The sequence below is a fragment of the Drosophila erecta genome, unplaced genomic scaffold, assembly GCF_003286155.1.
Source record: "Drosophila erecta strain 14021-0224.00,06,07 unplaced genomic scaffold, DereRS2 tig00000092-arrow-pilon, whole genome shotgun sequence".
NCBI lineage: Eukaryota > Metazoa > Arthropoda > Insecta > Diptera > Drosophilidae > Drosophila > Drosophila erecta.
The window spans coordinates 15400388-15413295 of NW_020825207.1; the positions used below are offsets into that span (position 1 = coordinate 15400388).

General features: G+C 42.9%; 3 protein-coding genes across 3 annotated transcripts; 2 read left to right on the forward strand and 1 right to left on the reverse strand.

Moving 5' to 3' along the window:
* The first annotated feature begins 3763 nt into the window (after window positions 1-3763).
* On the forward strand, window positions 3764-4769 carry LOC6546693. The gene is made up of 2 exons (XM_001974473.3): window positions 3764-3892; window positions 4332-4769. Exons 1-2 carry the CDS (start codon window positions 3881-3883, stop codon window positions 4608-4610), a joined length of 291 nt encoding a protein of 96 aa, XP_001974509.1. The 5' UTR covers window positions 3764-3880; the 3' UTR covers window positions 4611-4769.
* Window positions 4770-4940: 171 nt separating this feature from the next.
* Window positions 4941-10261, reverse strand: LOC6546692. The gene is made up of 7 exons (XM_001974472.3): window positions 9818-10261; window positions 7230-9733; window positions 6787-7166; window positions 6449-6727; window positions 5992-6316; window positions 5667-5824; window positions 4941-5601 (listed from the first exon to the last, which is right to left on the reverse strand). The coding sequence occupies exons 1-7, from the start codon at window positions 10113-10115 to the stop codon at window positions 5457-5459; spliced, it is 4089 nt and encodes a 1362-aa protein (XP_001974508.2). The 5' UTR covers window positions 10116-10261; the 3' UTR covers window positions 4941-5456.
* A 321-nt stretch (window positions 10262-10582) lies between these two features.
* Window positions 10583-12635, forward strand: LOC6546680 (40S ribosomal protein S16). The gene is made up of 5 exons (XM_001974471.3): window positions 10583-10725; window positions 10803-10844; window positions 11065-11196; window positions 11535-11649; window positions 12393-12635. The coding sequence occupies exons 1-5, from the start codon at window positions 10714-10716 to the stop codon at window positions 12536-12538; spliced, it is 447 nt and encodes a 148-aa protein (XP_001974507.1). The 5' UTR covers window positions 10583-10713; the 3' UTR covers window positions 12539-12635.
* The last annotated feature ends 273 nt before the right edge of the window (window positions 12636-12908 follow it).

Consider the following 12908-nt stretch of genomic DNA (forward strand, 5'->3'; position numbering starts at 1 on the left):
ATAAATACTAAGATGCTAAGCAATTGATTGGTTAACAGCGTTATTTGGTTTATTAGCAATTTAAGGACGACTAAGAAATTCTATGGGGAAGTCATCAGCTTCCAAATGTAAAGTGACTTGCATAAGTCAGCACAAACAGCGACGTGATATTTACCCCCATTATGTTTGGGGTAGGTTTTGTAGGTCAGGTGACAAAGGTGACAAAGGCGGCAAAGGTGAACCAGGTGACACTGAATGGAGCCGGGTCACGTTTCCCCCAAATCCCCCAATAATGGGGTTGGCGCGGTCTAGAACTGACCTTGGCTATAGCCTACTATGCAATAAATAGTGTGCACTCGTAATGCGCTCCCAACAGGGGTTTCGGTACAGAAAATCAATATCACTGCAATGGCCATTGGCAATTGACAACGGACAATGATTGAATGGGGTGTAATGGGGCCTGGTTGGGCAGACCCCAACATCGGAATGGCATTTGTACAACTTCTGGCATAAACTATGCAAATCTGGCGTCTCCTGGGATGGCCGCCGTTCGCAATAGCAAAATTGTCGACTGCACTCCGGCAGCCAATTTAATTAGTTGTCAGGCAAACATTCGGGTAATCAGTGGATAAACAGTTTATTTAGCTGCATGTGTCCATTCAAGTTGGATTATTTCTGTGCAGCTTAAATATGCGCAAAATGTGGCACATGTTTTGAATCCAAATATAATAATGTTTAATCCTTTAGAAGTAAAAACATATCGAACTGTTTATTTATGGTATATGTGCTTTTTTAAGGAAATTGTAATCTTGCTTAACGTTGAAATGTATTTCATTTTTAAAGGTATTTGTTTAATATTTTTTCAATGCCTCTGAATAATTATTTACTTAGTTAGTTACTTGACAGAAAAGCTTAAAAGTCATTTATTTTATTCCATAACCGAAAAGATATTTCAAGCAAAAGCTCTTCATTTTGTGTAAAATACAATGTAAAATCAAAATCTGTTACGTACACATAATGTAAAAGTAAAATAACACCCATCGAAATGAGGAAATATATTCATATATAAAATTGATACTAACATTTGAAAAGGTGTAGAAAATTCGAACTATATTTAAACATGTATGCAATCACGTTTTGTTTGCGATATGATGAGAAATCTTTTAAATCCTTTTTGAGAAATGTTGCCAAAAATCTTTTGAGCTAGCCTAGATGCTTCGTGGCAGTGTGAAATCGAAAGATATTTCAGGAAAATCGAAAGTGGAGCAATAAACTTAGCCGGCGTTCGTGAACGATAATCAATTATTAATCACTCGATTTATATCCTTCGATCGTTGGCACACTCCAGCCTCATGCCAAATGGATCATAAAACGCAGTAGAGATTATGGCGATGGACTTTGGACATGCCGAAGTCATTCGCAGACAGTGTGGGTGGAAAGTTGGCCATTATTTATGGGGTCGGGCAAGGTGGGGGCCACATAATTCGGCTGATGACATTACTCATCTAGGACCGAGCCGGAGACAAACAAGCAATGGCGGTGGGTGACCTCCCTCTGATAAGAAGTCTCGGCCACCGTATTGTAAACATTCTGTATTCGTATTTATAGCTGGCGATCGGCAATCTGCATGGCACCCACACTATAAATACAGAAGAGACAATTTCCGTGTGTAAGGGAGATCCACTTGGCAACAGGGTCTCCGATCAATAACCACTCACCAGTAGTAAATCTTTAGCATGATTTCGTACAAATTCGCTCAGTAATTGTCACGCTTTATGTACCCAGATCCGTGTCGATCTGATTACCGAAATCACTTGTCTGGCGAAATACTATATGGACAGGGAACCACTCGATGGGACTAATTAACTCAAAACCGAAAGAAATCAAGAGGAATTTCGTCTGATTGCGTTAATCTTTAGCTCCAAAGTTCATTGCCGAGCCCAGGAGGAATCATTGTTTATTATTGGTTCTATATTCAATGACATTGCCCTGGATATTTAAAAATCAGTTCAATACACCACCAATCTGAACTAAACAAAGGTTTAGTTTGCTAAAAATATACGAGAAAGAGCTTTGGTGCAATTCGAGTAGTTGAATCTATAACGATTCCGATGATGCGATTAGCCTAATCAGCGCCGCATTGTTTGTTTGCTTAGTACACTTCAAACTAGGTCTTCAAATATATACAAATCAAGATGGACCCATCAATCGGTTAATCGCCTTACAGCCGAGAAACTTTTCCCCGGACTAAGGTTAATCATTTTCCACAGCCAGATACATAGATTCTGAATTCCCCCTTAGACTACACAACATGTAATCCTATTACAACTTGCTCGTTCCAAAATTCCCCTTCATTAGTTTACTTACGTACTTGATTATTTGTGAATGGATTACAGGGCAGATTAGTTTGAGGAAATTGATTTCGCTTACACTCAATAAAGGGTTATCGGATGGGATCAGGGTTTCGTTGGTTTAAAGGGTGCGACTTATTAAACTTCTAGGCAGATATGGAAGATTCGGAACCCCCTTTGCATTCCGCTTTACACACGTAAGTTATTGTTCATTTATGTAAAAACACTACCCCTAATTAAAAGCCCCCTACCCCCAATGATTAGTTTTTAGCATCCATGACCTTCGGCAGTAAAATGTTCCCACTTACAATGTGGAAAAATAAACTAATTAAAAGTACACGCCTTTACAGTTTACATGTTCATATTTCGGGGAATAACCCATGCCAATTCCGCGAATTCGAACTGCAATTTCAGTTTGCGACGAGTCGCTTATTAGTTTTGCGCAGAGGGAATGATTGCACTCAATCACATAGGTCTTAAAAGGCTCTATAGATAGTGGGTGAGGTCATCCGGCAATGCGTATGAAGAAGTGTGATGAAAGCACCTCTAAGATTTCGCTTCCAGAGAACACGCAGTATTGCCGGAAGTAAACTGTCCGAGACATTGCACAATAAAATAAAAAAAAATTGCAAGCGCGATTGGGATCACAGTGATCAGCTTTAATCAGTTAGGCGCCCATGAAATCCCCTTATCAGCAACATGATGTTTCACTAATCGACTGTCTATACGCAACATTTATGTGCACTATGCGGTCACACGTACATATACTAATTCGATCGCTATAGGAATGAAATGCGTTGCGTTGGATTGCAATGCAACGCGCCTAATAGGTGCGTTAGTCAGTTCACCACTTGCATTTTGCACTTCTACATTGATGATTAATAATAACGACTAAAACAATATCAAATCCATAGGTATACATATACTCGCATTTATATGAAAAAATATAATTTTTGGTCTTTAAATTATGTTTGAGTTATATAGGACTGGCAACGGTACGTATGAGTAATGTTAACAAAAATGATACTCAGAAAAAGATACGCTGCGTAAATTGTATTGCTTTACAAAAGTGTTTTTAAAAAATATAGCCACAATTTGGCTATAGTTTATTCAATCGCTAGAATCTCCACACATTCAAATTGTACCATCCCACTGGACAAGAGATAGTGTCGAGTCCCAATCGCCCACAAATTTACGCACCGACTTAACATAATGGCAAACTCATGCGTGAAGTGGCTGCTCACTAATTTTGCGATGCCCAAGAATGTGCGACTGTAAATTTGGGGGAAAAGCCAACTCCTTGCCATCGAAATGGCACGTTCGCCGAGATAGTAGGTACGAGTACTACCTGATACTGGCCTATCAGGAATTATGTGTCACGAATGCTGGACGATCTCAGCGCGATCTGTTCGCAAGCGTGGCCCTAGTATAAAAAGTAATGCTCGAGCACCGCTGGCTTCCAGTTGCGATCAGATCGTCCGAAGGAAATATCACGTCGGGTACTTAGCGAATTGGCCGTGGTGTGGATACAGTGTTAGCTTAGCAACGAAATGGCTAAGAATGTAAGCACCAACATTACCATTTGTCCCTGAATTCGATTGCTCGATTCCAAAGTCTAGTAAAACTCCCGAAGATAATGTTAAGTGGTAATCATCCATCGAAATGTGCATTGCATATAAAGCAATTACACTTGAAAATGATTTATTGGACAGGTGCCACATGAAAAACACTCCAAGTGAATTGAACTAATAAATGGAATTAATCTGGAGAAGTGAAAGAGATTTTTCTATTGAATTCAAAATGCCATAAACATACATATAGTCCTATTGTTGAAAGACGATCGAGATTTAAACTCCATCGAACTCGTTTAATCTGGCTGAGATTTTATTTTATTTATCTGGCTGAAAACCAGATAGAAGCGGCTCTAATGCTCCTCGCCGCTCAATTGTGCCACAGCCGAAAATTCAATTAACGAATTGTTCAACTTTCGACTGATTACAGATGTTCAGCAACATATTGGTGCTGACTCTACTCGTACTCAGTGCCGATGCCCGACCCTCCACGGGTGAGGTCAACGTGGATCCCAGCGAATACCACGGCAATCTGTCGGTGGAAACGGTGCTGAAAGTGCAACAGTGCGAGAAGGACTCCAATACGATGGAGCTGTGCATGCGGTGCGCCAAGGTGACCAAGTCGGAGTTCGTCTATCCCATGTGCTGCGGCAACGAAGATGGCATCAAGGTCTGGTGCAGGGAGTACGTGTACTTCGGCAACGAGTAGATCCGGGATGGGGGCCAGGAGGCGATGGAAACTGTGTAAATTGGCTCGCGCTCCTGCATGGATTGGCTGTGATAAACCCACTGTATTTATTTAAATTATATTTAGGAATAAACAAGGCTAAATTAGCGTATTTGCGGTCTTTACCCTTTCCCACTGAAAGACGCCTCATTTCATTTTGTACGTTTTTTTTATTTATTTCTCTTCATTTTTTTTGCCGAATTTGTTTTGTAAATTCATTTTTTGCATTTTTAGAAAACTTTATAATAATTAAACTTCTTTAATTGGATATCAAAAAGTGATTGCGAAATAAAAAATAAATTTGGTATTTTCTGCGACATGAAAATGTATGTAATTGGCAAACGAATTTATAAATTATAATCATCGCGCATTGAAATTAACTATTTAAGCTTATATAATTGCTGCCATCGAGCATTCATTTATGGCGACTTTGTTGAAAAATATTTAAAATGATTAGGTAAAAAACTATGAGCGAAACTAAGGATGCACATCCGTTCAAACTTTAGCCCGAAAACTCGTCCTCGAGCGACGGAGACGTGAAACTTGCACTACACGATATATATAAATGTATATAACAAACAAGGTACAACCTAGTAACGATTGTTTTTTTATTGTTATTTTTCGGTTTTTATGGTTTAGCACTCGCTACGCCGGCGGATGCTTCTATTCCTCTGCTTGGCATGTGAGTTGTGGGTTTCTTTCTTTTTAACGTTGACTGAAAGCAACATTTAAATATTAGGTCGCGTGAAGAGTCCAACTTACCAGAATTCAAGCACGCTTTTACATTTTTTTCGGGTTATGTATGCTTTTAGTGTTTTAGTGAGTTTTTTATTTGTTAGTTATTGAGAGAGGGTTTGTCTTTGGCAGCTCGTTTTGGCAGTCGGAGCGGGCTAAATGCAGGTAGGAGCAGTCCGCATCCTCACAGCGACCCATCAGATCAAACGGGCAGATTGTGGCGTGGACATCGAGGTGGCTTACAAAAGAGAAAACAAAGCGAATAAATTTCGCCGGGCGACTGTTTACTTTAATAATACTCACCTATTGTAGTTCCTGCACATGGGCGTTTGATAGGCACTTAGATAGAGTTCCCTGTGATGCTCATCGGACTTCTCCTCGCGCAGTTCCCGCATTATGCTAAACGTGTAGGGTGCTGTAGTATTTACGGCAACTTCCACAGATTTTTCCTGCGCCTGATCCTGAAAATAAACTCAACCGTATTGTTAATGCGGGTTTGTGGCAAAAAGATCGGAATAACAGTGTAATAATACACCGAAGAATAACAGCGGAAAGTCGCCTGAGGCATGAGAATGAGGTTCTTAGCTATAGAGTTTGAAGCAATTTGTACAAATCGAAATCCACGCACATCTGGAGGGTCAGTCCCCGTTTCAGGTTGTTTTCCAATAGCAGGTTCTGTTTCCACTTCACTTTGATTTTTAATCTGAGGATCCGTTAAAGGTTGAGTAGCTTGTACTGCTGCCGGTTCCTGCGAATTCGACTCAACACTTTTGCTAGACTCCTCCTGTTGAACCGCTTTGGATTCCGTTGGCATCACAGTGTTTGGTTTACTAATCTCCGCATCATTCAGTTTCTGAAGGTCAGCAAAGTGTATTATAGAATTATAGAGGCGTATCTCCTTGGTGAGCTGTGTTGATTTAGTGGTGATGGCAGCCTTTCCCTCGTCGATTAACCTGTAAGAATAGAAAATCTATAGTAGCATAGAGCTCCACCCATTCCCTAGTCGTTGATTTGGTTTCTGTAATCGTTTTGTTCCAGATTTCCCACGCCGTTCTGTTTGCTGTTGTGGTTGATGATGGTAGTACCTGTAGTCATCGCCCCTTAATCCACGGCCCAAGTCCATAGCCGCCGCATGGAGTTTATGTCGTTTCTGCTTCAGTGATATGATGATCTCATGGGTGGCCTGAATCTCGGGCTGAATCTTCGCTAGCTTAAGTTCCTCCTGTTTTACCGCCTGCCTTACGGTCTGCATTTCGGCATACAGTTCCTTGAGACGCTGTGAGCATCGCAAACGAATTGCCTTTGACTTCTTGGCTTCTTCCACGAATTGCAGCGATTTGTCTAGATTGGCTAGCATGCTTCCCCTGAAAATAATCATAATCAGAGAATAATAACTATAAGCTCTATTTACGGAAATATCTACCCAATCTTAACAAACGAATTCTCAAAGGCCTTCAGGCGACTCTCCTTGGACATCTGATTTTGCTTAGCTTTTGTTTTTGGTGATTTTAAATCCGCAGTTTTGACTTGGGGTTTCTGAACTGCTGAGGTAGCTTTTGCGTTGGTCATGGTGGAACTTGTTTTACTTGGTATGAGTTCCTTGGCTGGGTATGTTACAATATTCGCATTAGTGCTTGGCGTTGATTTGTTTTTCGACGATGGTTTATCAACAGTAGGCGCCTTGCTTTTGGCCACAGTAGCAGCTGCCTTGGCTGCCCGAACCTTTTTTTGCTCCAGCATTTGCATACGCTCGACCAAACGTAGGTATTCCTTCTGCGACGCCACCGGTAAATGACGAACAGCCTGAGAAAGATATGAAAATTATATAAAATATCAATATGATTTAATTCGAATTTTTAAACACACCACCGGCGTCGTCTTGGGTGGCGGCTGTGTCTTAGGAGAAGTAACACTTGTTGGAGGGGTTTCCTCAACCTGGGGTTTCACAGTAGTCTTTTCGGAAGCTGCCTCTGGTGAGTTAGTTGTGGGAGCTTTGGATCTAGCCTGCTTCAGAAAATCGTCGATTTTCTTCTCAAAGTATTCATTAATCACAGTTCGTCTGAGATTGTTTGTGGCATTGGGAGCCGTTTCGGCAATCTCGGATATGGGAGTATTTGATCTGGTGGTGGAGCCGCTTAAGCTGCCCATTGCCAAACTCAGGGGGCTGGCAATGTCTGTGTTTACATAAGCGAAGCTCGAACTCAGCTCCAGGTCATCATCACTGGCGGGCGACTCCTCTGCTAAACTGATAATCAGCTTATTTACTTTGATGCTGGCTGGGTCTACAGTGGTGATCAGGCGAGTGCTGGATGCGATCACTTCCTGACCACGCAGTGGAGCGCTGGGCTCCTTAATCATTAAGGCTGTTGGCCGCTTTATGCTCAACCCTGAACCTTTATTTCCGAGCAATTTCCGCTTGGTCGTTGTCGTTTTGTTTATCACCTTGTTGGGCTTTACAATTTTGATGATTTTTGATGTGGGTGACGTTGGCTTCTGTGCCTGCATTTTAAGCTTGGCCACTGGCTGTGGAGCATCCAAGGGCTCCACGGAAATGGGTGCAGTTTCCAATGGAATCGGCTCAACTACAGCTTTATTTTGTATCTCCTTTCCTTCTTCTGGTACATTTATCTCTACCAGAACTGACTGTTGGTCCTGAGACTGTTCATCTTTTATTGGCAATTCCGAGGGTTGGAAGCGTTTCACAGCATTCTTGAGTATCTCTGGACTTAAACCGGACTTTGGTTTTGATCGCTTTTTGCTTCCTATGCTGGAAAGGAGCAATAGGCGCAGTTCTTCTGGATCATCTGAGTCATTGTTTTGCCTTGAATCGTCCTTAATGTGAGCCACGGCACTAGGTACAAAAGAAGGCACTGAAGCGGGCACAGGAGCAGGTACGGGAGCGAGCACATTGACTGAAATAGGTTTTGGAACGTCGACCGGAGCAGAATTAAGATCAGTATCAAAAGGATGTGGGGTTCCTGGAGGTGGTGGTGGGGGTCTATTTGCCCGTAAATTGGATAGCAAAATAGCTCGCAAGGCTCCAGCCTCGTCGTCACTCGAATTTGGCTGAGATTGGTCAAATGTCTTTATATGCGCCTGCGAGTTCTCCATGGAAACTGTCTGCAACTCCGAGTTGTAGCTATGATTGGAATGCTGTTCGACTAGGTGCATGGCATCCCGGGCATCCTCATCCTCCAGATGCATTAGTGGAATGTGAAAGGGCGGCGGTGGCGGCGGAACTTCATCGTCATCGTAACCTATATTCTCTCTTCTTATCCGATCACTCGTATTTATATCTACCTCATCGTCTTCGTCTATCACAATGGGCACCGAAACAGGCGGCAAGTTGTTGGGCAAGAAACAACGCCAACTGCCGCCAGCGTTATCAATGGAGTTCCAGTTGTTGGACCACGATTTCCAGACTTCGTTTTGCTGATCATCGCTGTCCGTTTCGGCTAATTCCATGTCCACAGGCTGCGTGTCCACAGCATAATCTATTAGGTATCTTGGCGGGCTCTGTACTCGATCTGGCGATGCTGCTGGGCTGATCTCCATTAAGTCATCGATGTCGTCGTCATTGGAAATAGCGGGATGCACACGATTGATCATATCAGTGGGTGAGTAAGCCCGCTCCGCGTCTCGCTTCTTTCGCGCTAAATGCTTTTTCAGTATGACAGATTTAAGGGCTATAAGTCGAAGCTTAAGCTCGGCAGAATCATCGCTTTGCGGCACCCCCTGTTCCTGAGGTTCCTCCTCGCCGATAATGGCATCGCCGTCTTCCGATAATGGCTGCAGTGGCGGAAGTGGCAGTTCCTCTTCTTGCTGGTACTCCTCGCGGTGCTTTGGACTAGGCGACTTGGACACGAGGTACTGAAGTTTCTCTCTCAGGCTGTTTTTGTAATGACTAACAAATTCCTCTCGCTCCTCCCGCGCCAAGGCAACGCGCAACTTATCCCTGCTTAGTCTAAGCTGTTGCAGGTCTATCTCGTCGTCCTCGTTGTCACCGTTTATGTCGTACTCGCCCAGCTCGCCGTCGCTGTCCAGTGAATCTTCGAGCTCATGGTGTTGCTGATGGCGACGATGGGGGTGATTGGGCGGCTGATGATGGTGATAGTCCTGCCGCCGGCGCTTTGTGGTGACCGGAGGAGGTGGCGAACAGTGCTTGTGGCGCCTGGCAAAGGGATTCCGCCGATAGTCACTGGACAACGACTGATTATGCCTTTTGCCCAGCTCGAGGCGGCGCACCTTGCGCTTGCGATACTTTCGCTGGACCTCGAACTCATAGTCTGACTGGCTCGACACATCCGACAGGATGTAAACGGGCGACTTTTGTTGCTGAGACTGCAAACGCGATCCAGGCTTTGGGTAATCTGCAACGGCAATATAAATAAGTTCAACCAACCCGATAGTGAATCCCCCTTATCTAAATGCGCAGAACCCAACGTGCTGCTTACTGTATTGATGTGCCAAATTGGCGGATAGCATGTCCATGCGCTCCACATCCTTGTTGTTCTCCTCCAGCTGTTGAATCCGAGCACGCAACTTGAACTCCTCATCCTCGGACGAGAGGATCAGTTCGAATTCGTCTACAATCTCGCCCTCTTCGCAATGCTCCTCGACGACTCCCTCTTCTTTTTCACCAGGGTCACCTGGTTCAGAGTTCGCGGGGTTTTCCAGCAGTTCCGTGTGCTCTTTCTTCACCGCAGGCACTTGTCGTGTTTCCGGGGGCATCGTGGCTGTGCAAACAACCATTTTTGACTCGCGGAATTAGGCACTTTGAGCACTTTTCTTGATATTTACTGACACTAATTCACAAAAATGATTCTTTTTTTCATTGTCTTTATGTTAGAGATGGTAGTAAATCGATAGCTTAACACAAAAAATACTGCATCGCGGTATTTCGTAGCGTAGATTTAGAAAATGTATTCGCATTCCCTACACAAATTACTAAAATTATGAGATCGAATGTCGCAACACACACAGATCATGGTCGCGAGTTTTTTTTGGAGTTTAAGCAAACGCTTGCTGATAGAGTTATAAAAATTCGTCGATTAGAACTACTATCTCGCACTTCTACAATACGTATACAATTACTTAATAGAAATTTAAAGTTCCTAACATTTTTATTTTTATAATTTGCTTAACTTATGACAATAAAAGTGAATAACAAACTAATAATATCACTTTAATTTTAAAACGACTTATCCGATAGCACTTCGTTTTGCAGCACTGTCAGGCAGATGCTGCTTTCTGGTATTTTTCCCACTGACAGCTGCGCGAATGCCGAAATGCGGTCACCCTAACTGTCAACGCGACTTCCGCTCTTTTCCTACCCAACTCGCGGAGCAAAATGCAGCAGAAGGTATTTGTGCCTGTGAAAAAACATCGAATTCGTGTCTTATTAATGCCTAAAATGTTGCAAATATTTGTTTTTTGCAGCGCAGAGAACCCGTGCAGGCAGTCCAGGTCTTCGGACGCAAGGTGTGTGTAAATTGAGCCGCCCAAATCCAGTAAAATAATCGTGCGACACGTGCAGACAAAAAACTCGCGTCAATCGACGGCGGCAAAAATTCGCTGATGCCGCCGCCTCATCGCAGAGGTTATGTTTGTGTGTGTGCGCGAGGATTTAAGCCTGGGAATTGGATTTTAACTGTATTCAGCGTGGAACGTTTAGTGACAACCGGTATCTTTATTATTGCAGAAAACCGCCACCGCCGTCGCTTACTGCAAGCGTGGCAACGGCCTCCTGAAGGTGAACGGTCGTCCTCTGGAGCAGATTGAACCCAAGGTCCTGCAATACAAACTGCAGGAGCCCCTTCTGTTGCTCGGCAAGGTGAGTACGCCGAAGGAGCAGCCCAGAAAGCCACGGCTTCCGCTTCAAAAGCGCTGGTACAGCAATGTGTTTTGCTGCCAAAAAATAGGGCAAATGAGATATGTGTACACTTAAAGAGCAGTACACATTGAAATGTGTTAACTGCAATCAAAGTACCTTTTTAGTGCAGTGAAAATAGAAACGGAAGCCTGGCTTGTAGCATTAATATGATGATAACCTTTATCCCGAATTCGAAGCCAAATGAGATTAATATTCAATTCTGATCGAACTAAACACCAGTGCGAATGCACACCTCTTGTGAGCCCCTATTAATCCGGACACATATCTATATTTTACAGGAGAAATTCGCCGGCGTGGACATCCGCGTGCGCGTCAGCGGTGGTGGTCATGTAGCCCAAATCTACGCCATCCGCCAGGCCATCTCCAAGGCTCTCGTTGCCTTCTACCAGAAATGTAAGTAAAGCTCAGAGTCGGAACCAGAAGCACAACGCCTTTTTCCAGATTTTTGTTGGAATTGTTACCCCTTTTCCTTCGAATCATTATTGAAAGGCAGATTAAACTTCATTATGAGCATATACCAACCAAGCTTCACCATAGATGTGTTGATTGGGTGATGCTTCAGGAACATTAGGAATTTAAGACCCTTTTTCCAGATTTTTGTTGGAATTGTTATCCCTTTTCCTCCGAATCATTATTGAAAGGCAGATTAAACTTCATTATGAGCATATACCAACCAAGCTGCACGGTTATTGTGCAAATTGGGTGATGCTTCAGGAACACTAGGAAATGCAGTCCCCTTTTTCCAGATTTTTGTTGGAATTGTTATCCCTTTTCCTCCGAATCATTATTGAAAGGCAGATGAATTTATGAGCATATACCAACCAAGTTGCAATTTTGCTGTGCAAATTGTGTGATGCTTCAGGCACATTTATACCATTTTTAGAATTTCTAGCACCTTCTCCCAGATTTTTGTTGGAACTTATAGCCGTTTCCAGGAAAAGACTCGAGCAAGGGAGATTAAGTGCATGTCGCAATCAAAGAGAGTTTTGGCAGATTTGACCATTGCTATTTGAGGCTTCATCGACACTTCCAGCCAAACTTTTGTTTCACATTAGTTGTAACTAATTCATAGAATGTATTCTATGAACTGTTTCTAAATTGCGGGTTGCTAATTCCTTGATCATTCTTTCTTGCAGACGTCGATGAGGCCTCCAAGAAGGAGATCAAGGACATTCTGGTGCAGTACGACAGAACCCTGCTGGTCGGCGATCCTCGTCGCTGCGAGCCCAAGAAGTTCGGCGGTCCAGGTGCCCGTGCTCGCTACCAGAAGTCGTACCGTTAAACTACTCTGGTTTTCAATTTGGATTAGAGCTATTTTTTACAATTTGAAAATGGTTTGCACGCAAGTGCGAATAAAACGGAATAATTAACTGTACAAACGAGTGGTTTTGTTCTGTAAGTGGGTGCAATATGTATTAAAAACTTTCCGTAGAACCAAGTGACACGGATTCCAGAAATCGGGTTTTCGAAATTCTGTATTTGATGCTGAGGGTATGGGAGTAACCAAATATTTAGTTTGAGAACGCATTTCTTAAAACAGGTGTGTAATGTAATAATTTAAATAGTTTTTAAATTGTCTACCAATTTGGAAAAAGTGCGAAATATTTGATTTAAACTTAAAATATATGAAAATTGTTTTGAAAATTCCGCTA

Coding starts and splice junctions, on each gene's coding strand:
- LOC6546692 (XM_001974472.3), bottom strand. CDS start 10,115: ATGGTTGTTTGCACAGCCACGATGCCCCCGGAAACACGACAAGTGCCT. Junction 7,167..7,229: donor CACCCAAGACGACGCCGGTG/GTGTGTTTAAAA, acceptor TATCTTTCTCAG/GCTGTTCGTCATTTACCGGT. Junction 5,825..5,991: donor CGGGGACTGACCCTCCAGAT/GTGCGTGGATTT, acceptor GTTTATTTTCAG/GATCAGGCGCAGGAAAAATC.
- LOC6546680 (XM_001974471.3), top strand. Junction 10,845..11,064: donor TCCAGGTCTTCGGACGCAAG/GTGTGTGTAAAT, acceptor TTATTATTGCAG/AAAACCGCCACCGCCGTCGC. Junction 11,650..12,392: donor CGTTGCCTTCTACCAGAAAT/GTAAGTAAAGCT, acceptor TCTTTCTTGCAG/ACGTCGATGAGGCCTCCAAG.